Source organism: Ipomoea nil, unplaced genomic scaffold, assembly GCF_001879475.1.
Source record: "Ipomoea nil cultivar Tokyo-kokei standard unplaced genomic scaffold, Asagao_1.1 scaffold1936, whole genome shotgun sequence".
Lineage (NCBI taxonomy): Eukaryota > Viridiplantae > Streptophyta > Magnoliopsida > Solanales > Convolvulaceae > Ipomoea > Ipomoea nil.
In genome coordinates, this window is record NW_017618364.1 from 1,523,776 (window position 1) to 1,551,013 (window position 27,238).

Genomic DNA, 27,238 nt, shown 5'->3' on the forward strand with positions numbered 1-27,238 from the left:
AAACCACATTGAATGAATGCATTATAAGGTTGGAAGGTTGCATGAGAACCACACACTCGAAACCAAAAGATATCTATCTACGTTTTCATTTGCTAACCATAGATAGAGTGACAAACCCATTTACTGTTCTGCAAATTAAAAAGATCGATCGATCATATCAGCCATGAAAAATGCTTCTCTATAACACCATTATTTCAGCTCGCCATGTTCACACCCACTTCACTCTCAAACCCACCACCCACCGCCACTACAAAAGCCTCGCCGTCGTAGCCCAGGAACAACAACCCCCCATAGCCGCCGCCGCGAAGTTCTCCATCTCCGATGAGGAGCTCCAGTCCCGAGGCTTCAACCTCCACACCACCTTCACCAACCTCAACCTAGACCACCTCAACTCCGTGTTCGCCGCCGTGGGGTTCCCCCGCCGCGACACCGCCAAGATACAGCTGGCGTTGGAGCACACCGACGCGCTGCTGTGGGTGGAGCACCAGAAGGCTAAGCGGCCGGTGGCGTTCGCCAGAGCCACCGGCGACGGCGTCTTCAATGCAATCATCTGGGACGTCGTGGTGGACCCCAGCTTCCAAGGGATTGGCCTGGGGAAGGCTGTCATGGAGAGGATCGTCACCAAGCTGTTAGACAAGGGTATTACTAACATTGCCCTCTATTCGGAGCCCCGGGTTCTCGGCTTCTATCGCTCCCTGGGTTTTGTAGCCGACCCGGATGGCATTAGGGGAATGGTGTATTCAAGAAAACAAAAAAAGAAAAGGTGATTCAAAAAAAAAAAAAAAAAACACAATTGTACTCAGTTCAACATTTCTGATATGTTACAAGCAAAGGTTTTTCGCATTTTTTTTTGGATTGAAAAGCAATAAGTTTTAACAATTTTTTAGTACATATATTTGAGTGGCGAGGAAAATTTGAGTATGCATTGGTTAAATTTTATCTTGTGATCTGAGATGGCAAAAGATTAATCATACAATAGACTATGCTCCACGCAACTGTGTAAATTATGGTGATACACCACAAATATATATATATATATATATATATATATATATATATATATATATATATATATATATATATATATATATATATATTGTCGAATGAATCTATAGTATAATTGAAATGATACTTTAGTATTGTTATGGACAATTGTTTGTATAAAATGAAACTAAATAATTCATATAAGTATATATATTGCCAAACGAATCTGTAATAAATTTAAAATGATAACTTAATGTTGTTATAATGAGTTTATTGTATGTATAAAATGAAACTGAATAATAAAACTCATACATATATGTATATTGTGAGATGAACATGTTTTGAAAATAAAATGATACTTTAGTATTGCTATAATGAACCAATTTTGTGAGTCTGTTTGACAGAACTTGTTTAGGAGCTTATGGTTTATTTTAAGTTACTAATAAGCTATGAGCTCATGTTAGATCATGATTATGTTAATAATTTTATTTCAAAATGACTTTTTTAAAGACAAAATGTTAAATTTTAATATGAAAACAAACTAATTTAAATTTTATGAGGATGTCTTTTTTGTTTTTTTTTTTTTTGGTTTTTTTTTTTGTTTTTTTTTTTTTTTGGTTTTTTTTTTTGGTTTTTTTTTTTTGTTTTTACATTTATCAGCTTATCAAAAGCTAATTTTACCAAACACTTTCAAGCATAGATTAACAGCTTTCAGTTTTCAACTCCTAGTTTATAGCTTTTCAGCTTTCAGCTACCTTTTCAACTAGATTTACCAAAATATAACCTGTGTATAAAATGAAACTAGATAGCAGAAATGATACTTTAGCAGAAAGGACCACAAGAAGATAAATCAATATATTTAACGGGGTGAGATTAAAACCAAGACAATTAACACGAATAACATTGGATTAAAATTCATCTATAATAAAAATTGGATTAAAAAGTCATTGTCATTTTTGAGGATCTAATATTCAAACAGATCCATAATAATTCATCTATTAAAAAAAAAAAAAAAAAAAAACATTCTGCTCTAATTTTCAAGAAGATTATCTACAAATACAAACAACAAATAAGTAACAGAAGTGATGGGACTCCATGCCCAAACTGTGAAGTTCTCAACTTGGCATGTTATTCAACTGAATGCTTGGTGCTTCATGTTTTTCGGTTTTTCTTTTCCTATTAACTCTAACCTGAAAAATGAAGCCATGGAATCCAATCAATGAACATCCTGAAACACAGAGAGATTGTAACAGTCTGCAAACCAATGGGGGAAAGAGATAGAAGTTAGAACTACTGCATCAATACCAACCAGACATCAAAACCAAGGACCAAACGTTGAAAAATTACGTGGGAGAACATGACAGCTGTAGTGATGTATATATCAATCCATTCATGTTCCAAGAAACATTTCCTTCAGTTATTGAATGGTAGCATAGATTTTAAACTTCGGGATCTTAGGAATGCCTACTTGACGAGTTAGAACTTGAGGAGGCACTTAATTTAAAACTAAGGTATGTAAATAAGACAAGGTAACAAGACAAATTGATTAAAATGCCAAAAGCCCAAAATTAGTAATAAGACAAGGGAATGTGAAATTACCTAAGAAATTGGAGGGTATCTCACATTCCCTTCCAATAGCTAAAAACTTAATATGGAGGTTATGTGACGTTCCCGGGAAAATTACATAACCTGAACCAAACATGGGAATCTTATATTCCCAAGCAAATATAACCTTAGTTATCTTATATAACTTGAACCAAACACCCCCTTAAGGTGTATGGGCGCTGATTATGTCCAGAATGATGATGCACTCTTCCTAAACTGACACCTTAATCCCAGAATGAGGTTTTCTATTGTCTTCTCAATGTATAAAAGTTCTCAGTCTTCCAATCTCTCAACTAGTTCATTACTCGGTCGGTGTAAACCTTGGTGATATCACTAAGATTATACCACAAACTTTGCTAAAAGTCCATTGATCCTAAATATGTTTAGGCAATGTTTAATGTCGGAAACCTACAGCCTTACAGGTTTCAACCATTATCAGAAAGTTAAGCAGTAATATATAACTAAAATATAATTTCCGTGTTCAAGTGAAATGACTCTCAAGTCCCAACAAAGGAGCAAAACTGAATCTTGCCTAGAGGATGAAGGGCAGATGTGAAACAAGTAGATCCTACTATCCAAGCATAATTGCATATGCTATACAGAACTGGCTGCTCATATACCCAAAGCTTTCCAGGTCCTATCAATGGCGCTCACTCCCTGCAATACAACTTTCACTCCCCTTTTAATCTAAAGATCCCATTAAAGTTGGGGGCTTTATTGCTAAGAATAAAAATGAACACCTGATAATACATTCCATTTCTTTTGGGCACTGCAACTCCAAGATTCTTTCATAGGGAAAATTGTAATTTATGCCCGTCCATAATATACCTATTATCAATGTCATTCCTGAATTATTAGTGGTGTAAATGTTGCCCCTCAATTTTCAAAATAGTACATATATTGCCCCTCCCGTACCGTACGAGAGGAAAATTGAAGGGCAACATTTACACTACGGGAGGGGCAATATATGTACCGGTTTGAAAATTGAAGGGCAACATCTACACCACTAATAATTCAAGAGTGACATCGATAATTGACATATTATGGAGGGGTATAAATTACAATTTTCCCTTCTTTCGTATGAGACTCTAGCTAGTACAGAAGGTACATAAAGCCAGATAACAATGCAATAACAGAGATTAGCATGGCAAAGCTTACACGGACAGCTTAGTTGGTTCCTGAGTGATAGATTGTGGGTAAATGACATAGGATCAAACCTAGCAGCCTAAGTAGAAGTTACATCCAATATGATAGGCTCCATGTGAGCACCAAGTATTAGTCCACCAACATAATGGACCGCTGAGTTACCATGATTTATCTATCCGCTATCCTGGGTGTGGAAATTTCGCATTTTGTTGCAAAAGATTAGCATGGCAGATATTAATAGTTTGCCATTTATCATAACCAGACAAACCATAAATGGGGAATTAAGCAAACAAATTATTGATGTCAAGATGCAAATAATGTCAGGAAAATGAATCCAAAAAAACCAAAACTAATCTGTCCAAGAAATCAATCAAAATTCAAAAGACTCTTTTGAATAAGACCAAATCTTCAAATAAAGCTCCGATAGAACACAGATCAACCCCACCAAAGCCAGCAAAACAACGAATAAACATGAGAAATTGAAGAATCCGGGAAACAATATCAAACACAGGAATTGAGGAATCATCCATAGGAAGAGAGCAATAGAGAGAGGTACCTAGCAAAAATCCGTAATTTGGGCAATTGGGTCATCTCGAATCAGGAAAATTCCTTGGCATTTTGGAAGAAAGCAATACAGCAGAGAATTGAAGCAATGAAGGCGAAAATCCAAAGCACGATCACCAGAGAGAATCCGGCGACCATCAAGTCCATCAAGCGTTGCACGCTAATCAACATCCCCACCATCATACTCTTATTATTTCTGTACACTATATCTCCACACTACTACCCTATATCTGTTTCTCAAAATCTGGAAATGGGTCATTCCTAAATCATTCTTCTTTGACATGGAGAGAGGGAAAATGACAGCGTTTCAGAGGGAGTCCTAGGAAATGGAAAGATGGACATCACCAGATCGCCTTGCCGATTAATCAGACCATCATCCTAGCTGAATTAGTAATAGGTTGAGTGTATTATAATTTACGGAGTAATTTTTAATATATTAACTGAAATATTGAACATGGGGTACAATAAAAATAAAATTTTAGTAGAATAAATTTTAAACATTTTGGCTCCCTGACTATTATATATAAATCACATTTAGTTCTTGATTTTTGAATTTTTTTAATTATGTGTATGACTATGTATTTGTATCACATTTAATTTTGTCGTCTAATTTTTGGCCAATTATCACTAGAAGTATTCATTTCGGAAGAAGCAAACTTGGAGACGAAGAGTCAAGTCTCCAAGTAGCCTGGAAACAAAGGAACTTGGAGATGAAGAGTCAAGAGTCTCCAGGTAGCCTGGAAACAAAGGTCTTGTCTTCTCTAGCAGCCCGGAGACGAAGAAGTCAGACTTCTTCGTCTCCAAGCTGTCGGAGGTTTTTTTTTTCTTTTAATTTTTAATTTTTAAATTATTAAAATAAAATTTTTAATTTTTTTTTGATACAGTAACCACCACGTCAGCCATCAACAAGTAAACATATAATTTTTGGTTCAATTGGATGCTTTTGCATTATTCAGGGACCTAATTATACTTATTTTTAGTTCAACAGTCCAATTGCAATTTCGTGTGTAGTTCGATAGCCTATTTGACTCTTAGTCTCTTATACCAAAAAAAAAAAAAAAAAAAAAAAAAAAAGGAGAAATTGTTACCTATAGTTACAATATATCTTTATCATTGTGTGTATCAATAGTGAGAATGCTATCAAACTCGTGGGACCAAAAGTGACAGAAACTTTGTTTAAGTTAGTTGTAAAAAAAGTTCATATTGTGTTACATTTATACGATTAATATTTTGGGGTGACGAGGAAACACACATCCACTGCTTGAGGGTGTGCACGGGCTAAACTCCACCTTGTGATTCTAGCTAGGAAAGGAATATATGACTATATATTTACAAATACATGTTGAAGTGTTGGGATGCATTGTCTTTTGACAATGAGAATTGAAAACAAGAAGGCACTAAGTGGGAAAAACAATGGATTCCTCTTCACCAGTTGGGAAATACAATGATGATGAGACTGGAATTCTGTGCATCTTGATCAAGCTACCCATGCCATCAAGTTTGTTCTTCCTGATGGGTAGCAATATCATTTAGAAGCAAAGCCATTGCATGAGTTGAACAGTCTGCAATTTTCCTCTTCTTGAACAAAGCTAAAGTATTCAGCTGCATGATTAAAACCCAACTGGTCCAATACCTGCAGGATGGACAACAATGCAGTTTGCCAGGATTGAATGCTTGCAACAGATTGAAAGTGCATAGTCTTGAATGCACACAAACCATGCTTCATGGGGAGGGGGTGTATATTGAGTGACGAGGGAAACTAGCAGCCACTACTCCGAGAGTACACACTAGGTAAACCCTGCCTTGTGAGTGCCGGCAAAGGACCACAAGGAGGTAAACCAGCCTAGATTGTCCATAGCTGATTGGCTCAAACCAAGAAGGCCAATAGGTCGCTCCTGTTTGGGAGTTGAACTTGTAACCTTGTGGTTACCCAGTCAACAGCCTAACCAACTTGGCTGAGTTGCCTTCGAGGGGGCGTATATTGAGTGACGAGGGAAACCCGCAGCCACTACTAGCCCGAGGGTATGCACTAGGTAACCCTGCCTTGTGACCCTAGCCGGCAAAGGACCACAAGGAGGTAAACCAATCCAGATTGCCCATAGCTAACCGGCTTAAACCAAGAAAGCCAATAGGTCGCTCCTGTTGAGATTGTAACCTTGTGGTTACCAAGCTAACAGCCTGACCAGTTTGGTTGGGGTTGCCCCAAGGGGGCGTATATTGATATCATTATGTGATGTGTGTGTATGCAAGTGTTTTTTTGTGCAGCAAATGGTACCTGAGGTGGGGGGCATCATTGGATTTCTCCTTAGGCGGGATACCGGCTCCCGGATGTCAACAATCACAGCATCAGAAGTCAGGAAGGACTTGGCAACAGATGCTGCATGCTCCAGGCAACATCTAACCACCTGTTCAACACATTCATTGTATGATATAAGAGATGCATTCATGAGATTCACAAACTGATAAGAATACTATAAAGATTAATCTGTGTTTTTCTCATGTTCTGTTATATTCTGGCAATGTAAAAGCTTGATTAGATTTAACCAAAACCATCTGAATCAGTAAAGCTGCTTTCTTTAGTTTGACCTTTGCAGGATCCAAAATCCCAGCAGCCATCAAATCTTCATATTCGCCCTTAGCAGCATTATATCCATAACTCGTGTCATCAGTTGAAAGAATCTGCACATCATGACATATAAGTTGGCGAGTTATTTTTCAGTAATTGGAATAGCAATTCTGACAACATTTGTGAAGAATGCAGACCTTCTCTATAATAACATTCCCGTTTACACCAGCATTTTGCGATATCTGTCTTATAGGATAGGCCAAAGCTCTTTTGAAAATCTCGGCTCCTATCTGCTTTCATAGACATAGATGCCGTAAAATATTATCTATCGAGTTGTGAAAAAGGAAAATGTCACTTACCCTTCAGAGATTTCGTATTGTACAGTCCAAAAAGAATCACATAAAAACAGAGGAGATGTAACTATATCGATGGGCAAAATAAAAGTACGAGAGATACCTTTTGCTCTTCGTTGTCTAATGTTTCTTTGATAGCATCAACCTTCGATGACAACCTTAAAAGGCAACAGCCACCGCCCACTACTACTCCTTCCTCGATAGCAGCCTAACGAGCGAGACAGAATTTCCATTGTCGTTTGATGGATTTTGCAATCAAGCATAAGAGAGAAAGTAAATAGTAGTTACCCGGGTTGCATTGAGAGCATCTTCAACCCTTAGTTGTTTATCCTTCAATTCGACTACTGTTTGAGCTCCTACCTATAATTTAGTCGATAAAATCAGATTAGCTTTACAACCCGAGACTAGACTACATCGTTATGTGCCAATTCTCTTTGCCATACCTGAAGAATAGCAATCCCACCGGACAATCTTGCTATCCTTTCATTCAAAATTTTCTTTTGAAAATTTTCATCAGTGTTCTGCAAAGTAAAAACACATACCACACTAAAAGACTGAATCCAATCAATTAGCTAGTTTAACCCATGCCCTTATAAACCAATATGTTCTCTCTTATTTTTGCATTGCAATTCGCACCTTGACGAGATTTTGTATTTGAGAGACCCTCTTGTTAACAGCCTCTTGATGCCTTCCATCGGTAACTATCAGTGTAGAGTCCTTGGTTATCACCACCTTCGAAGCAGTCCCCAGTAACTCCTTATTAGCATTCTCGAGTGTCAAACCCTTGTCCTCTCTTATCACGGTTCCTAGAAAGACACGATGAACTTAGCAAGCAAGCAGCAACAGGAAGAAAATTGGAGACACCAAATTTAGCACGAGCTTCTTAATGTTCGGGTCACACTAACCTCCAGTCAAAACGGCAATGTCCTCTAGGTAGTGGCTCTTGCGCTCATTAAAGGCGGGGGCTTTAATAGCGGCTGCCTTAAGGACGCCCATGAGTTTGTTCCTAATTACGGGAGCAAGAGCTTCCTCTTTGATGGCCTCTGCAATTATCACAATAGGGTACTTCTCCTTAGCAGCATTGTCCAATATTTTAATCAACTCTTTTGGATTCGAGATTGTTTTATCAACCAACAGCAACTGCAAGCGAAAATTTCATGGCCTGTAAGTATCCACTGAAAAACAGGCTATAACGAAAACATGTAATGTTTACCTTGCAATCGTGAAACTCTACTGCCATTTTTCGGCGATCAGTGACAAAATAAGGGGACAAGTAACCACGATCAAAATGCATTCCTTCTACAATCTCTAAGCTCGTCTCACTGTAGTTCCCTTTCTCAATTGTAATAACACCTTTTCTGCCTACTCGGCGAATAGCTTCAGCGATCATATTTCCAACAGAATAATCATTCCCCGCACTAACAGCTGCAACATCTGCAAGTTCACGATCCTCAACCTGCAATGTGTCAAGGCGGTAGGTAGGCAATTCCAAAATTGCGTATTCCACTATTCCTGAACTTTTTTTTTTGAGTACTATTGACTCTATTACAAGGTAGTATCTGTTCTATACTTTATCTATTGCAGATCAAAGAGTCAATACACCACCACCGGGGTTTAATCCTGTAACCTTCCCTCAAGGAGAGTCACAGAGGTGCCATCTGAGCATAAGGTGCTTGGCAGTATTCCTGAACTTGAAAGTTACACATTTGCATAACTCCATACCTATCCCTTTACACTAAAACTACATTAGATATATTCCTACTCGAGAAATTCTAGTCTTCTAGTTTCCACAATGATGAAAAGACATGTAAGCTCTATTGAATATACCTCTTTGGACATGGACTTGAGTTCAGAAACAAGCGCTTTAGCAGTTTTCTCAATCCCGCGTGATACTTGTACAGCATTTGTGCCTGTTGCAGTAACCTTTAGGAAAGGTAAATTTTAAGTGACATTCAACCAAGTAAAGAATGAAGTCATTGAAGATTCATTCTTAAAGTACATCATTATATGCCCAATAATGAAGGGGGTTCCTATATATGTCCCTTGATTTAAGTTATATTGCAATGCACCTTGACACCTTCAGTTATCAGGCCTTGGGCAAGCACTATGGATGTAGTGCTACCATCACCAGCAATATCATTTGTCTTTGCCCCAGCTTGCCTCACCAACTTAACTCCCACATTCTCCAAAGGATCCTCAAGTTCAATCTATGCATGCAAATGCAAGTGGTTTAAGAATATAGAACAAAGAAACAATCAAACATATCATCAATTTTGCATTTAACTTAAACCATGTAATAATTCTGAGTAACGGGGAAAATCTGCAGTCACTACCAAATTACCAATGCTGTGCACCGGGTAACCAGCCTTATACTCTAGTCGACAAAGTACCAACAATGAGATAAAAGCTCAAACCAAGAAATGCCTAAAAAGCCAATAGGCCACTCCCATTGGGAATCAAACTTATAACCTTAATAGTTAACGAGTCTAACATTCTGACCAACTTGGCTAGATTGTCCTACCATGCAATAATTTTGAGTGGCGAGGAAAACTTGCAACCACTACCAAATTACCAATGGTGTGCATTGGGTAACCAATCTTGATTCTCTAGTCGACAAATGACCAATAAGGAGGTATACTAGCCTGGGTTGCCCATAGCTTACTAGCTCAAACCAAGAAATGCCAGAAAGACCAATAGCCCACTCCCATTGGGAATCAAACTTATAATCTTAATAGTAAACGAGTCTAACAACCTGACCAACTTGGCTAGATTGTCCAATTTACCTGTTTAAGAACAGTTTCACCATCATTAACAATCTTGGGAGGTCCATACTTATTCCCCAAAACCACATTCCTTCCTTTTGGACCCAAGGTCACTCCAACCAGGTCAGCTACCAGGTTCACTCCTGCCTGCACAAAACCCACCATCAAAGCAAATAAAGACCACTGGTTTATCCAGGTACATTATGTGAGTGTTATACCAGAAGTTTTTCTGTGGCAGAACCATCATGGTTGAAATATAATTCTTTGGCCATAGCTCTTGCATTCAGCATGGGCCTCCTTGAGATTCTTGGTAACTGTACACTGGTTAAAGAAATTGCTGGCGATTTTGGGTTCATTAAACACCCCATGGTTTCAACTCCTCGTTAAAGATCTTGAGAAAATGCTCAAATGGGTGCTTAGCAATACAGACTCCAGGATAAGACAGAGGGAAAAGGTGAGATTTTTAACTGAAAGAAAATATCTACAAATCTATTTTGGCGCTATTCCGGAGTCCCAGAGCTCCGGCGTCCAGAGAGAGTTTTTTTCCCCGGTCCCTCAATTATAATATTCCTCTCAAATTAAATGCATAATAATCAAGATTTTTAATTTTACTGGATGACTATTTATTTTCTTTCATATTTAATTCTTTGTTAAACTTTTTAAATAATCTAAAGCTAAAAAGTAAAAATAAGACAGTCAAGTTAAGAAAATCAAAAAGTAAATACTAAAAATTTAAGAGTTTTTTTTTTTTTTTTTTTAAAAGAAAAAAGTTAAGAGTTATGTTTTGTACATTTTCTCAACTTAAGGTGACTTAGAAAATTGAATGAGAGATCATATCTGAAAGAAATTGAATAGCATGCACCATATTAGACATTTTGATAGTCGATGACTTCATTTGAGAGAGCTATCATACTAATATAATCGAGTTAATACCATCTTAGAGTGCTCCGAGTAGAGTGATTTCGTAATATTTATTCCTAAACTTTCAAATTTACCATTCGTGGTCCTTCGACTTTTAAATTGTTACCATACATGGTTCAAGTGAACCACACAGGTCCTTCAATTATCAAAATTTAACCACCTATGGTCCTTCCTTCCAAAAGGACCGTGACTGGTTAAATTTTAAAAGTTGAAGGACCATGGGTGGTTAACTTGGACTATGAATGGTAACAACTTAAAAGTTGAAGGATTATGAGTAGTAATTTAAAAATTTAGGACTAAACGTGACAAAACCACTATACTCGTAGGACGCTAGATGGTATTAACTCGATACAATCATTATACCATGAATCATGGACTCATGGTTCGCTTACAAGATAACCATGAATATAAGATTCATTTTTAATATATTTAATGTTTATTTTTAATAAATTGAATGTTCATTTTTTGTGTCATACTTTCATTATTTGGTATATTATCTAAAAATGAACTTTCAGTATATTAAAAATGAATATGCAATATACTAAAAATAAATATTTATTTACAATTCACATTGTAATGTGGTCATAGTCCATAGTATAATTTGTCAGTATCATAGCTTACTAGGCAACGATCCACAGAGCTGACCACAGTTCAAAAATAACGTCGTTTTGATATTTAAAACAATTTCTTGCTCCGTGCGCGTGTTAGAATAATGAATAGGGTCAGATAATATTTTGTATGAGTTAGAATCATATACTTTATGTACTAGAATAATGAAATTTTGGAGGTAAAATAATGTATTTTATGAGTTATAATAATGTACTCTATGTGTTTTTGCTGTGTGGACCACGGTTCACGCAAATACGCAATAATGATTGAGCTGACTAAGCTGATGGACTAAAAGAAAAAATTCTCGTCCAAAGAGGAACGATATGTTGTGGAATCGTGCGCACTTTGCAAGGTGAGCACAGTTCCATATTCATAATTTCTATACTGTAGATTCATAATTTTTATATTGTAGATTCATAAAATCTATGCTTTAGATTCATAATTTCTAAATTGTAGATTTATAACTTAAATACAATAGATTTATAATTTCTATACTGCAGATTCATGATATTTGTACCGTAAATTCATAATTTCTAAACTGTATAGTTATCAAATTATGAATTATGAACATATAGTTCTGTGATTTGTGCAAACAGAATTCAACAATTGGGAATATGAACATCGAAAATTATGAACATATAGCTCTATAATTATGAACATATATTTATAAAATTATGAACATATAGCTCTATAATTATAAATCTACCGTATATAAATTATAAATATAGAATCGTGTCCACCTTGCTTTCCATAACATAATTTGCCGTCCAAAGAGGAGCGTTATGCCATGAAACCGTGTTCACCATTCCAACGGTGTTAGTACACTGTTATCTCCTTTTTTTTTTTTTTTTTTTCCCCTTAATTAATTGCGTGACTTTTCTTCTTCATTTTCACATTTTGTGGTTTCACTTTAATTTGAGGTGAACAATGATTTCGGACATTCATAAATTATGAATTCATATGTGCACATTCACTTTGGAACCATGCTTACACATTCCCGTCCGAAATCACGAACATTCATAAATTATGAATTCATGCCTGCACATTCACTTTGGAACCATGCCTACACATTCACTTTGGAACCATGAGATTATGAATTTTCAGTTATGAGATTATGAATTTTCTGTTATGCGATTATGAATTTTCTGTTATGCGATTATGAATTTTCTGTTATGCGATTATGAATTTTCAGTTATGAGATTATGAATTTTCTGTTATGAGATTATGAATTTTATGAAAATTCATAATCTCATAACAGAAAATTCATAATTTGATCAACGCGCGCCGTTAACTTCACATCCGCGAATTTTTTTTTTTTTTTTGCCTAAAAACGACGTCGTTTGGCCTTGTGTTCACCATTCTCGGTGAACACGTTTCCAGGGCATAATTTGCCGTCCAAAGAGCATTGGGCCCAACAAATAGCTCATTAGGCCTGCTAAAAAAGCTTCAATGGCCCATCTCTGCTCTTCCCTCCGGCGCCAACAGAATCAACTGATCATCATCCGAATTCTGAAGTGCTTCAACTGTGGCCTTCGTCATCCCAATATTCAGGTCAATTTCTGTGTTTTAACCTATAATTATTTGGATTATTTGTTTACTTTCCAATTCATCTTAACTTGAAAAGTTGAATTATTGTTTTTTATTTTCAAATATTTAGTACGACTCTACTATATGCTTCGTTGATTGGTTCTGTTTTCATGGAGATTAGGTTTAAAACTTGATAGTGTTAGTGAAGATTTGGGGGGTTTAAATGGTACAGAAGAGGCAGCCATGGCCGAGGGTTAGTTGTTTCCTATATAGTTGTGTGTTCTGGATTCATCTGATTTCTTTTCCTCATTGTTAGTTCCATGACTGTATTTGTGAATGCTTCCGCTGTGGATTTCCAATTCTCAAATCAGTGTACGGTAATGGCGTCTCTTCACTTGCCAGCAAAAGTGGAATGGAATTTTTCGCCATTATCCTTTCATTTTGATGTGTCAACAGCCCTTTTGCACTGATAAAAGAGAGTGAGGACTTTGGTGATGAAAGAGATAGTGGAGTGCTAGTGAAACTGTATAATATATCTTTCATTAACATCTGGTGATAACATTTTTGCATTTTTGCTGGTTCATTGATGTTATGCTCTCTTTCCACCCTCTCTCATGAAGACAAGTGGCAATTTAAAAAGGAATATTTTATACCAAAGAGGTTGATGGGAAGATATCTGATGTGCTTATTTATTTATTTTTGTGCTTATGTCCTACAGATAACCTTTCAAAAATCAGGGCAAATTAGGTAAGGCTCATGTCTGTCAATTTATGTGAACAGTTGTTGTTTTATCTGGTATTTGAGGCATAGAGAAATATTTAATGATTAAAAAACATCAGTTGATGCTGGCGTCTGGCGATGGAATATAGGTTCTATAGGCTTTATGATCATTATTGAAATTAGTTTTGTTTACTGTCCTGAAGTCAGAAAATTAACTTTGATGAAAGCAACCTCAGAGGCCCAGAGGCACCACAAGAGAAATTAAAACGCTAAAAGTAGCACTGCCGATTGGATATTTAACATAATGCTAATGTCAAAGTTATTGGTGTAACAGATGTTAAGGTTAGCTGAAACAAAACCTAAGAAATAGGTCTTCAATATATAAAGCCAAGCATTTAAAGATAGAAAACTCTGTAGGGTACGTTGGCAAGAATTTTTCCACCTGATGTGTGCCTTGCAGTGATTGGAATTTTTTTTTTTTGGAAGGTCGGCCACCTTATCCATTGATGATCTATTTGTGTGTCAAGAGGGGCTTTCCTTGCTGATGCACCATGTAGTGAAACTCTTTAAGGACTATGAGAAGGCACCCCAGCAAAAACTATCTTCTTAAGATAAAAGGAAGTCCTGAACCTGGCTAGGTTATATTTTAAAATTCTTATGCTTTAATTATATTAACAAGATTATGATATCTTAGAGGGAGCCTGGGGAGAACCCAGAGGAGAGAAATTATGAGGTAAAATTGAACTGCCTGCAAGTGCAATGGATGTTGAACTACAGAAAGAAATGCACCATTAGAGCTACTGAATATGGTACTGTGTTGTATACTTGTATGATATCTGATTCCAGAAACTATGTATTCTAGGATCACCTACCTGAGACCTGATACTCTCAAGAAAAGTTAATAACAGTCACTTGACCATAGTGAATTTCCTTTCAACTGTTTTGCTTGATATAGTAGTTCCTTAAAGTATGAGCCACTATCACCAGCATCTCCACCTCTATATGTCTCTTTGCTTGCGCTATTGTGAGCCAAGCAGGAAATGTGATGGGGCCTGCTTTGGCCAAACCTGATCAATATGTGGCCACTTTCTTTATCCCTTGTTTCCTCCTCGTTTAGCCTTGTCTTCACAGATTTGGAAATGCATATGAATATAAATACCTTTTACCTACAGTTAATATCCAAGGAAACTCCATGCGTTTTTTTTTTTTTTTTTTTTTTTTTTTTTTTTTTTTTTGGGTAAGATCTCAACTCGGATGGGTTTCTTTCTTCTTGTTGATGACACTTCTTCTGATCCACATCTTAAGCGCCTACTACATAACTGAACCTGATTGGGTTTTCATAATGATCACTGAATGAAAACAGTGATGACGTGATTTGATTTGTCTATCATGGACCACTAATAAAGGTTTCACTTTCTTAAAATTTTCTCCATCAGCAGCTTCAGGATTATGCAGCATGATGAGAGTTGAAAATTTTCCATTGATTTAAGCATGAAAATAGCATTTGGTTACTCAGATTAATATGGTCATAAGGTATTATTGCACATTCTGTCTGTGTTCATTCTGTTAGGTGAACTTAAAGACTGATTGACATTCATGTAAAAACAGAAAGCAAAAGAGAAAACATCTAGCACTCTCACCCTCACTCTCCCCCATTTCCCTTCTCTGAATCTCTCAGAGTATTAGTAATGGAGATCATGCCTAGTGAAACATATTTATAGAACTGCTATTGGTTTGGTTTGAAGGTTCAGTCTTCAGATGATCTGTGGTGCATGTAATCTCTTCCAGCTCGCCTAAATCACTGAAAGGACTTCGAAGTTGGAGCTCCATGACCATTTGACGAAGACCAGAAGCTTCTTCCTTGAGGCAGGCATTCTCTTGAAGCACCTTGTCATGACAGTCTGACACTTGATTCAACTTATCTAACAGATTGTGATTCTCTGTTCTAAGGTGAAACACTTGGGACCGCAGCTCATCCAAATGCCTCTGTTTCCGCATCCTTGACCTCCTAGCTGATTCTCTGTTAGATATCATCCTCCTCTGTTTTCTCTCACCAATGATTCTAAGCTGGTGTTCATCTGACTCATCTGAGGTTGAATTATTGCTGACACATGACAAAGGCGCAGGGAACTCTGGGAAAGGAAGAGTGGTTTGATAATTCGCCCAGTTGGTTATAAACTTACTGAAATGGAGTGCAGGTATATCATTCGGCATGAAGCTGTAATCAAGAGGAAGAGGTAAGGGGTTATCAGCAGCAACATAGTTGATGCCGGTTATCTCTGATGATATCATGTTGACTAGATTGAAGGTGATATGTTTAGAGGGTTTTTGTCTGCAGATAGCAGTGAGAAGGTACGGGAGTATCGCATGAGAAAGGGATTTTATAGGAAGAGAAGACTTGAGAAGTGGGCCAGCTTCAGCAACATGATTAACAGTAGGATGGCTGACGAAATTAGGAATTTATCATCCATTTCTGCAGCACACAAAAAGCCATCATGGATGCATGCAAGTAAGAGTACATTAAACATCCATGCAATGTGTTGTGTTTTCTTTATTTCTACCTAAACAAGGATCCTATGATGTGTATATGTCACATATATGATGACATGTATGTATATTTGTATCTTCATGCATGTCACATAAAATGAAAATTCCTATTTTATTATATAATTCCTGAACAGTAAATATGATGTTTTATAGAACACAAAAGTTTATGATGATGGAATTGTAATTATTTAAGCAGGAAATGTTTTGGGGGAAGAAGAAAAAGCTGAGGCAAAATAGCAAATAGTCCAAAGTCAATACCAAAGAGTCATCTTTTAATTAAAGGCTAGCCAATTTCAGAGTCCCATTAAAAGTCTCATTTCCAGTCACATATTCAGATTGATGATGAAATCTAGATCAATTGGAAAGGTGGAAATTATTCAATACATCAAAATTTGATTATTTTAACAATGATGACTCACAGGGCACTTGCGATAGGGATAGAAGGGACCCATGAACTTTGCAATTTAGCTGAATTTTCTATAACTCATCTACATATGTAAACTTTTTTAATTTTGGTTTGCTTCCTATTGCTTCTCACCTTCAACCCTTTCTTCCTCCAATGGGGAAAAACATAGAAAAGTTAGAAGAAATTCCAGTATTGAAAGTGTTCAAGTGAATGCATTGGTTGACTTTCTTGACAAGTTGCTGATATTTTTTTCATTTTTTGCTTTAGTAAATGCTTGTATAAAGGTGAAACCAACTAGTCTTTGGAAGTAAAACAAGCGTGGTATTCTGGAATATGATAGGTATAACCTGAATACAATATAAAAAAGGAAAGACAATCTTTATGGAAGCATTGTCAATTTTTTTAATATTAATGGTGTGGCTGACATTTTTTCCCATGATGAAATGATCTATTTAAGAGGCTGAAAATCCTTAATATATTGCAATCTTCTGTCTGTTTCTTCTAAATTTTATCAAGTTAAACAAGTTAAGGTTTTTCAATTGAACACAAAGAGTAAATTATGAATAAACAATAATATAATAGTCTGAGTTTAGAGAGTTAATCTTAATGTCTCAGTTGGATGGTGCTTGATTTATTTAAGTTAGGAATATGTACTTCAATCCTGTGCCTACACCAACTTGTAGCTATTTCATTGATCATCTTTTCCCTGTATAAATAATAGTTTGTGGTATGGTTTTATCTGAACTATTCTTTAGATGCACTATGGATGTAACATCAACCACGGAGACGATCGGCAATATCCCAAAATGAACTCAAACCCTTATAAAAGTTCTCCATTTCTTCTTTTCTCTACCAATATCTGATAAGAATTAAGATAAAGGTTTCAGTTAAATAAATAAAATGATAACATATTTCTCTCCCTCCCTTTATTCCACTTCATATACCTAACCTTTTTTGTTTTGAGGTATAGTGGCGTGTGCTGCTACTGGTTTCTGCAAATGCCACCTTGTTAGTCTAGCCACCCACTGCATAAAAATACCCACCAAAGAAAAATATGTTGGTCTACTGAAAACTAATTAAGAAGGATTGTAACCACTTGGAAAGGCCACTTTAGCAGCAAACTAATCCCACTCATTAAAATATTGTCACATTTCACTCTCAGTTGCTCACAATCCTGTCATTCTCAGAAACTCTTGTTAGGTACTGTTGAGCATGATTTGCTGTTCATTTCTGCAATGGGTTCACATTCGTGTCAATATTCCGTGCTACTTTGCCAAATTATTTACCACCACATCTCCCCCCTCCCTTGTATATGCTCATTTATATATGTTGTACTATACACGTGTGCACACACACACACACACCCCGTAGATACACAGCCATTGGGATTTGGACTTGTCTGAATTGGTTATGTGAATGAGTTACTTCCAAAGAAAATGGTCCTTTCCTTGAATGATAAAAGAATTTAAATATCTATAATATTTAAAATTACAGTTGAAAACACTGCTTTGAACATGATAGGATGTGATGATGCAAGTATACATTAGACTCTTTAAAAAACATTATTACTTTTTTGAGGAACTTGCCCATACGTAATTTCTATTTTCACATCTTGTTGAAGGGGTTCATACAAATCAGGATAAGAGAATACAAAACACCAAATGAATGCCATTTTTTTTTTTTGTGTTCCAATCATATGAGCAACTGGATATGCATTTGTGAACTGAAAAAAAAGTGGTTTTCTTATTAAGATTGTGGCTGAGTGTTATTAGCTTATTTAATTAATTAATTATTTATTTGCAGTGTTCCCAATCTAATATGCTTCTGACGGCCACTAACCATTTGATGAGAAATCATTATAATATATCTTAAATTATGAAGAAATAATATTAAAATCTGCAGCTGTATCAAAAAAGTCTTGCCAAATCTCAGAGGCAGCATTTTCTTTTTTCCTTTCTTAGCTTTCCTTTTTCTTCTTCTCTCCTTTTTATTTTTTGTGGCTATCTTGTTCTGGTGATTCCCCACTATGAAACTACTATGCATTGCTGTTTGGATAAGAACCAGGAAGACAAGTACTAAACAATAGTGTTAAGGTTCCATGCATTTCATGTAAAAAGGTGATGATATGATAAATCCTTTAAAAAGTTGCAGAAAAATGGTTCAAACAAACAATGTAATTTAAGTTAGGTGGTTCTGCTCCTTCCAATCATAGAAGAAGCCTAAACATGTCGTAAACCTTTAGAACCAGACAGATCATTGTAGACTTATGTGCCCATTTTCAGACTTGGAAACATTTAAAAACACTTCATGGAAAAAAGCCATATTCTTCCAGGACAAGATCCTTTGTTCTTTTGTCTTCTTCTTCCTTTTTCTTAATCAGTTCAGTTTGTATTTTGTTATCTCCTCAGATTTGCTTGTTTCCTCGATCTGCTAATTGGATAAACTGAGGAGAATGATGGAAAATGACTGATGCCTCACACATCAGCTGATGGGAATTCAGACCAATATATAAGACGGTATATGTCAAAATCATCTGGCTAGCTGTGACTGGTGTAGTTAGGGTTTGGGTTCATATCATTTGGTACCTGAGCCGTGAGTCGGGCCTCCCACACCGGTTATTGACCGAAATCTAGGACTAGTCATGATTTTCTTCCATGGTAATGACCGAAATTTACTTAATGTTTAGATTCGTATCAATGACTAATCATGATTTTCCTCCATGGTAATGATACTAAGTGTTTTGAGTCATGGCTGCAGGGAAAAAGAGACAAGGTGGGTAGGAGAGATGGTCCGACTGGAAACCGCAAAAGATGACGCTAGAGGGGGTGGGGAACTCGATTTAACAGCATAGACATTCTGCACCAAACATTATACCATTTCTCAGCCAAGAAAGTGAAACAAATGGGGGTATTGAGAGACATAGTGGCAATGAAAATGACAAATATTTCCCTTCATCTTTGCACACAAAGGTAGTGGGGTCCCTCAGCTCTGGGTGCCCATTGCACCATCTCCCCACCCAATTGCTCCGCCTGTCATTTCATGACCATATTCATCTTGCCATTATAATAACCTCGATCGACTTTACATTGGTGCGTTCACAACCTTAAGGTATATCTGAGTTATGTTTACCTCACACTAGAAAGACGTGCATTCAAAATTGTAATTCCTATAGTGAGCTGTGCCTATAAGTCAAACTCTACTCGAAAAACTTGTCACACTCTCACACTACTATGTCATCTTTTGGCACAACCCAAAAGAAAAAAAAGAAAAAAAAAAAACAATTAAAGGCATTGCTTGAGGTTAGATACTATACATATCTCCATTAGAGAATAGAGAAAGCTCTTTTTCAGGTTGGTTAGATTATTCATGTGTTTAGTGAACCATATTGTTCCACTTGGATGATTTTGAGTTGAAGTTGGCATACAATCTTGAAGTAGGCCATGTATTTTCTAGGTAAAAATCCTAGGAACCATAGAAATGTAAACAAGTCATACAAAAACAGTGACATTTCAAATGTTTTTTCAAGGTTTCACTTGCCATTGTCTTGTAATTGGTGCAGGAGAGTAAATGTTTAAAAATTTATTTATCTTCCAATCTTCCATGGCCAGCTGATTGATGATGGTGAGAGGCATATATATATCAATATATGTATAGTAATTATTCTACAAATACTGTTATAATGATCTTGAAAATCTTGATATGGCCCAGTGGGAAGACACTCACATGAAGTTCATTTCTTATGTTCCTAGACGTAAGCATTTCACCATTTTAATTACTTGATTGATTGGCACTGATTTACTTAATTTGAGAATTTTGATTGCTGATGGTAATGATTGTAGCAGCCCAATATTCATGTGGTCAAAATTTCTTACCCAAAAGGGACACACGAGTGAGCGAAGCATGATTCTCGTTTCAAAAGATTACGAGTTCAGTTCTTGTCAAGATTGTCTCGGTTAAACATGGTCTTTTTAGTGCAATTTATCTCTTCTATGTGACTTGCTAACTATTATACAGGATTAGAATTTATTCTATGGATACTCTCGGGTAATGACTTAATTATTGGAATTTTTTGATTTAATTTTGTCACATCTTGCAAGTGTGGTTGATCTTTGAATTAGTAATTACTAGTGTGGTGCTCGAACAATGATTGTTTTTCCCTGTTCTTATAAAGGATATAAGTCATCCTTGTTAAATCAATTGATCCATTTTTATCATCACATGATGGGATCAAATTTGGTGTCTCTAATTAACCTTGTCTTATGTTTGTTGTTTATTATTATTGTCTTCTGCTAGAATTCACTTCACTTTTGATTTATCAGTTATATAATGTTATTTTTTACTTTGATTTTTAACCTTAATTTCTCCCACTTTTTTTTTTTTTTTTTTTTTTTTTTTTTTTTTTTTTTTTTTTTTTTGAATGCCGCTGACTCTATTACATGTTCAACATACTTTCTCAACCTAATGAAACACAAAGAGGCACAACGCCTCGACTGAGGCTCAATCCTATGACCTCCCACATGGGAGAAGTCACTACATGTCATCTTGGCTTCCCGCTTTTAGTTTAAAATGTCCTTAAATGCAATAGCCAATAGGGGTGAAATTTAGTAAAATTTTATAAACTGAAAACATTTAAGTATTTAAGACTAAAAGTAAAACATTTTTAAAAGTCAAGAACTAAAAGAATAAAACAAATCAAAACCGAAGACCAAAACTAAAATTATAATTATAAGTTTAAATCCCTAACTTAAGAGTCTATCACCGCTCTTGTCCTAAAAATTAGTGGAAGTCGCGGCTAGCAAACAAAGTTTATGAACTTATTTTGGATTGGTTAACCAGTTGAGTTTCGCTCATGAGGAAAATGCTTCTTACCCCTCCTAATTTATTCGCTACATAACATGTCTTATAATCATTTGGTATCATGAATTGGCTGACGGCCGACCCTACCAACTTTTTATAAAAAAAAAAAAGTAGAGTAACCAATCAAGTAGTATCATGTATAAGAGAAATTTTTTTAGGGATGAATAGCATTACTCTCCCGTAAATAGTAAGATTATAATTATAGTCAAGAGATTAAGAGTTATATCAACTTTTCTTTTGATACAAAGAAAAAGAAAAACACTATATCAATATAGACCAATCAACACCAACTACACCATCAAAGAGAAATGATCTAATTCTTTGGAAGGTGCTTCAAAACAAATCAAACCAATCATTACCCGTAATTAGTCTCTCTAACGAATGTGATTAACAGTACCAAAATAGTAGAGAATATTGAAAGGCTCCTAAAAAATGACATTTTATTATCGTTAAGTTCTTTTCATGGTTTGTCTTCCGTGATTGCAAGTGATGAATTGAAAAAGACATGATGAGCTCCATTTCCATAGAGCTAAGAGATATTTTTTAGAAAAGCTTAGATAGAGGAACTGTTGAAGAGAAAATGGTGTTACATAGGCATTCCTCATTCCTCAAACTAAACATTATTAATAACAAATTGCCAAACCTATTATTCTACTCATCAATCATGATCGAGGACACCACCCTTCTGCCTTGAGGTTTGTAGACAACAATTTCAATGAGAGGAAAAACCCAACAAAAATAAAAAATAAAAAAAGCAAGAGAGAGAGAGAGAGAGAAAGGACAAACAAATATATGTGACAGAAGAGCCATGGTGTTATATGTAGGGTTTATATTAATATACAAAGTTGTGATAGAAAGGTTGGGAGTGAATGATTAATGGATTGAGCAATGCTAGAGAGGTTGCATGTTTTAGATTTTTAGATCGAGGAATTGGATGGTTAGTTTCATTGTAAAAGTCTGGTTAATTTATAGTTTTTACTAGAGTAATCAATAGAGAGGTTTTGTAAAAAAAAAATAAAAAATATTAGTTTAGCTACAATCGTGAGCGTGGAAAGAGTTTTGCGGTGTAGAAATACAGAATTGAACTTAAAAATTACTCCATATAATTAAAGTCTTATATGGTGCGACCGGGTTAAAGGGGAGGGGATGTTCCTTCTCTTGCCCGTTGCAAGAATCCCATCAATGAAGGTTGTATAATAACATATAACATGTTTAATAACATATACTTAAACAAAGGAACAAATGCGAGAACCTCCTTGCAGAGCATAAGCAAAAATATTAAATGATGGAGAGTTATTTTGAAATGATCCAGATATATAATATCAAGATACTTATAACGTCAGCCATAAAAAGTTTCTTCAAATTATTTAGAGGTTTCTCCATAAAATTATAATTTTCATCCCTAATTCCTTTGCTTGGTTGAAGTGAACTTAAATTCCTTTCCCACTTAATTCCCACCTAATTCCAGACACCACAAAATTCCCTTGTTTGGTTGAAAGGAATTGCAATTTCCCCATTTTTATGGAATTAAAATCTCATGTCTCCCTAAGATTTTAGGAAGAAAAAAAGATGGTAATAAGTCAAAATTACCCTTTCCTTTTTTTAAACTTAAAATTAATGTCTAACAACAACAATGAACATTTTTGACTTTATACTACTTATTCCCTTTTAATTCTCATGTATACCAAACATTGGAATTGAAATTCCCAGTAATTCTATTCCTGTGAACCAAATACTGGAATTTAAATTCTCACTTTATTCCCAGCAATTCATCTCCCATGGAATTGCAATTCCTTTCCCACGTAATTCCCCCTCTCCAACCAAATGCCCGGTTGGTTTTTTTTTTTTTTTTTTTTTTTTTTTTTTTTGTTTTTTGTTTTTTGTTTTTGTTTTTGTTTTTGTTTTGTTTTGTTTTTGTTTTTGTTTTTGTTTTTATTTTGTTTTGTTTTGTTTTGTTTTTTGTTTTTGTTTTTGTTTTTTTGGAATGATCATTCAATATAAATCCTCAATCCATTCATTTCCATTATTTGCTCTAATTAATGAAAGGAATAGTAATTAGCATAAATATGGTATGATTCTTTTGTATGGTCAAGATTTATTATAATTGTTAGTAGATATTTTCTCACACCATTATGGTGTCATGAACAATTAACCTTTTATACATGCAAGCTTTTATGATATATGAGCTCATACTACTTTATTAAAGTTTTAGGTACATCTTCACTACTTGCAATTACTTGCCTTGTTTCCCATTCTTGTATGCATTATACATACTGCAATATTATCCAATATTCTTTTTCATTTTGGTAAAATTTATTTAAAAGTTGGCTTTAAAAAATAGTAAATTCTTACCATTACATAGAGTCAATATATATACTAGTTATAAAATATTAAAATTTTAATATTTTAATATATAGCCAATAAAAGGTATCGATTCACGTTAAAAGAACTTCATTGGATCGCTCTGTAGAGTTTGAGTTCATGTGTAGACAGTGTAGTTTAGTTAATATTTAGTATGATTATTATAGTTCATGAGTATACAAGAAAAATATTACAGTAGTTATTTCGGCCAAACGAGTAATAAATATACATTGAGTATGTAAAAAGATTGCACTCTAATTTCAATGACCCCATCGCTTCTGTCATGGAGATTTGGTAAAGGAGGTTAATCGCATGATGTGCTTTAACTGACTCTCAGGGACCATTGAACCAAGATACTTGTATATTTGTGATTACAATAAGGCTAATTTCATATTTTCTTTTTAGATACTGAGTCGGGGACATAAAATTTTAAGTAAATTAAATTAAAAAAAAAAACATTTTTAGAGTATTTTTTTTTCAAGGGACAAACTTATTGTGTTGTAATTACATATATATTTTATATTTGAAGTCACCACTCTCTGATTGGCTCAAAGAGGATAAGCTTTGTCATCATCTTGTGTGCATACTCTCTTAATATAGTTATTAAAATTATTTCTCTAATGTATAATATTATAATAATATTTTTAAATTATAATAATAATAATAAAACGATTGTGGAATTACATGCCTGTCATTCTCTAACATTCCCCTGTGTATTAATTAATTAATAAATCATTTTCAACCACAAAAATAATAATTTTCCACCCTTTCATAGAGAAGTAATTTATTGATTGTACTTTGTCTGACTTGATTAGTGGCCAATTATGGGTTGTAGAATAATGTTACAAACTTGCACGCATGTTGTCCCTTTGCTTACGTAGCTCTTAATCCACTTACAAATATAATGTCCATTTTTTATTTACTTCCACCTTTTTTTAATTCAAACAAATTAAAGTTGTCGGATTATTATTATCCAACTTTTTCATCTACTAAATATTGAGAAAATGAGATTAAGAAATTAAGAACAAAAACAAAAAAACAAAAAAACGAAAAGAAAAACATATAGAATTTATGTAGTTCGATAGTGCGCTTTTATCCACGGGAATAAAGTAGTTATTTTAGTAATTATGGCGGTAAAAAAAAATTATATTGAAGAGTAAAAAGGCATATTTTTTTCCTTAATTATTCATGACTGGTCATTTTGATATAATTCTCGTGATTAAAAGTTGTAAAATATACTATTAGATTTGTAAGATTTTAGTAGTTTTAGTACTTTAGTAAAAAAAAAGTAAGACAACGTTAAATTTCAAATATTTTCATGAACATTTTAGTATTTTGGGTGTTCGCTTAATTTGGACAAAATAACTAAATCGGGAAGAAATAACCCTTGTGTTTATGTTTGTTAGAGGACCAAAACTACATAGTATTTCAAATTAAATGGTATGTTTTGCAAGTTTTGACTATGAAGAATTAAGAGAAAATGACCAACTAAAAATATTTAAAAGATAAAAAACAAGTTTTATTACGAGTGAAATCAAGTTGAGCCGATTGCGAGTTGTTTGATCGAAAACATGGTTTGAATTTAGTCAAATTTGAACTCGAGCTGACTAAGTAATTGTGTGGAGCTTGAAGTTAATTAAAGCTTTTTGGCTCATGACTCATTGAATTGCTAGAGTTACACACACATACATTTATAATTCAAACTTGAGCTCAATTCAAGTCAATCAAATTGAGTCAACCATATAAAATTTGCGAACTGAACTTGAGGTTAAATTTTAAAACTCTAACTCAAATCACTATAATTATTTTGATTTCGATATTGCACCTGTCTAGGTTCTAGCTTGCCTCGACTTGTTTGCATCTCTACTTTTTATCATATAAGTCCTATTTAGTAACATAGCTAATAAGCCCATTTTAGTTGGTTTGACTAGTCAATATGCTACTTTAAGTGTTTGGTAAAATAACTTATTGCATTAGTTTATTGGGGCAATAAGCCAAAATCTAAAAAGCTAAGAAAAGTAGAGTTTTTGGTTGGTTGATTGGTTTTCACCGTTAGACACAATGACTAATCCCCTCGCGATTTAAGGTTATTCCATACCCAAAGGAAAAGATCAAACCCTTGACATTTGGTTAAGAATGGATGAATCCCTTCACACTCAACCACACCCCTAGGTTATTTATATCTCTCGTTGTTGTTCATCTGTCTTGCCCTTTTTTTTCTTTTTTTCTTTTTTTTTTTCCTGTTTCCGTAACAACAATAATAATGTTTTTCTTTCTTTTTGATTTCCCTCATCTTTGTAATCCATAATAATAATAATAATAATAATAATAATAATAATAATAATAATTTACTCACCAACACCATCCTAACCCAACCCGTGGTTGGACGGGCTGACAGGCTAAACGGGCCAGCTCGTCAGTCTGTTTATTATTATTTTTTATTTTTTAATTTGTATATTAAAATATATGAGTTTTTGTATAACTCAAGAATCAAACTCCCAACTTTTAATCTAAGTTAACAATTAACACAATTTTCAATCAAACACATTAAACTTCTTGAACAAACAACATCTATGTGTCCGTGTGTGTCTATATATATGTGTGTGTGTGTAATAAATAAAATTTATATTAATATTTATATAAAGATACAATTAATTGTATCAATTAATACTTGTAATAAATGTAATATAAATAAATTACACATATAATGCTCGGGAATGACCTAAATAAATATATAATTATATAAAGATATTTAACAAATGTTTGTAGTACACTTGGTTTCTGATGGATATATTATGACCGGAGCAAATCGACCCGAGGAAACAGAGAAAGAAAGTGGACCCATGCCCGGATCAAGACACCTCGGCTGAACTGAGCTCGACCACGAGCTCGGCCGCGTTGAGCTCGACCCTAGGAGCTCACTCGTGTGACCTACGGACCCGGTCCGCACGGGGACCTGGTCAGCATAGAGATGTAACCACCCCTGGTTTAGGGGGTGGTGGTTGAGGGTTGGGTTTGTATAAAAAAAAAAAAAAAAAAAAAACCCACATTGTCTCATTAAGACATGTTCACTACTTTTCCACTACTATTGTCCTAACCAATCGTTGTAATAGTCCGCCTATTATTATAATATAATAATATACGATCTCCACGACCTTGCGACATCGTTTCATCTACTTATCTATTTCCATAGTACATTCTTTATCGGGTTTAATAGTTCGGGTCCACCCCGGGTAATTAAATTCATCCTTTTAAATAGTCTTAAATTAATTGAAAGGTCACCAGGACTATGTGGTCTAATTGTACCTGG

The 27,238-nt window shown here is 34.9% G+C and overlaps 3 protein-coding genes and 1 long non-coding RNA gene across 5 annotated transcripts; 1 reads left to right on the forward strand and 3 right to left on the reverse strand.

The window, feature by feature from the left end:
- Positions 1-26,976, forward strand: LOC109146806 (serotonin N-acetyltransferase 2, chloroplastic). 2 transcript variants are annotated; one of them, XM_019294454.1, is made up of 4 exons: positions 1-79; positions 111-771; positions 26,149-26,159; positions 26,961-26,976. In XM_019294454.1, the coding sequence occupies exon 2, from the start codon at positions 171-173 to the stop codon at positions 765-767; it is 597 nt and encodes a 198-aa protein (XP_019149999.1). In that variant the 5' UTR covers positions 1-79; positions 111-170; the 3' UTR covers positions 768-771; positions 26,149-26,159; positions 26,961-26,976. The 2 variants fall into 2 exon arrangements, with proteins under 2 accessions (XP_019149999.1, XP_019149997.1); XM_019294452.1 differs by lacking the exons at positions 26,149-26,159; positions 26,961-26,976 and having other exon boundaries at positions 111-934.
- On the reverse strand, positions 1,888-4,728 carry LOC109146809. The gene is made up of 2 exons (XR_002048514.1): positions 4,292-4,728; positions 1,888-2,174 (listed from the first exon to the last, which is right to left on the reverse strand). It is a non-coding gene; the product is annotated as an uncharacterized LOC109146809 (long non-coding RNA).
- LOC109146805 (chaperonin 60 subunit beta 4, chloroplastic) lies at positions 5,461-10,514 on the reverse strand. The gene is made up of 14 exons (XM_019294451.1): positions 10,199-10,514; positions 10,002-10,127; positions 9,288-9,425; positions 9,046-9,141; positions 8,432-8,674; positions 8,124-8,358; positions 7,855-8,024; positions 7,662-7,739; positions 7,507-7,578; positions 7,322-7,426; positions 7,063-7,155; positions 6,886-6,978; positions 6,575-6,704; positions 5,461-5,932 (listed from the first exon to the last, which is right to left on the reverse strand). The coding sequence occupies exons 1-14, from the start codon at positions 10,346-10,348 to the stop codon at positions 5,910-5,912; spliced, it is 1,752 nt and encodes a 583-aa protein (XP_019149996.1). The 5' UTR covers positions 10,349-10,514; the 3' UTR covers positions 5,461-5,909.
- LOC109146808 (basic leucine zipper 43-like) lies at positions 15,266-16,126 on the reverse strand. The gene has a single exon (XM_019294455.1). The coding sequence runs from the start codon at positions 16,047-16,049 to the stop codon at positions 15,459-15,461; it is 591 nt and encodes a 196-aa protein (XP_019150000.1). The 5' UTR covers positions 16,050-16,126; the 3' UTR covers positions 15,266-15,458.
- Positions 26,977-27,238: the final 262 nt, after the last annotated feature.

Coding starts and splice junctions, on each gene's coding strand:
- LOC109146808 (XM_019294455.1), bottom strand. CDS start 16,049: ATGATATCATCAGAGATAACCGGCATCAACTATGTTGCTGCTGATAAC.
- LOC109146806 (XM_019294454.1), top strand. CDS start 171: ATGCTTCTCTATAACACCATTATTTCAGCTCGCCATGTTCACACCCAC.
- LOC109146805 (XM_019294451.1), bottom strand. CDS start 10,348: ATGGGGTGTTTAATGAACCCAAAATCGCCAGCAATTTCTTTAACCAGT. Junction 7,579..7,661: donor GTGGGATTGCTATTCTTCAG/GTATGGCAAAGA, acceptor ACTAAATTATAG/GTAGGAGCTCAAACAGTAGT. Junction 7,156..7,321: donor TAGACAACGAAGAGCAAAAG/GTATCTCTCGTA, acceptor CTATGAAAGCAG/ATAGGAGCCGAGATTTTCAA.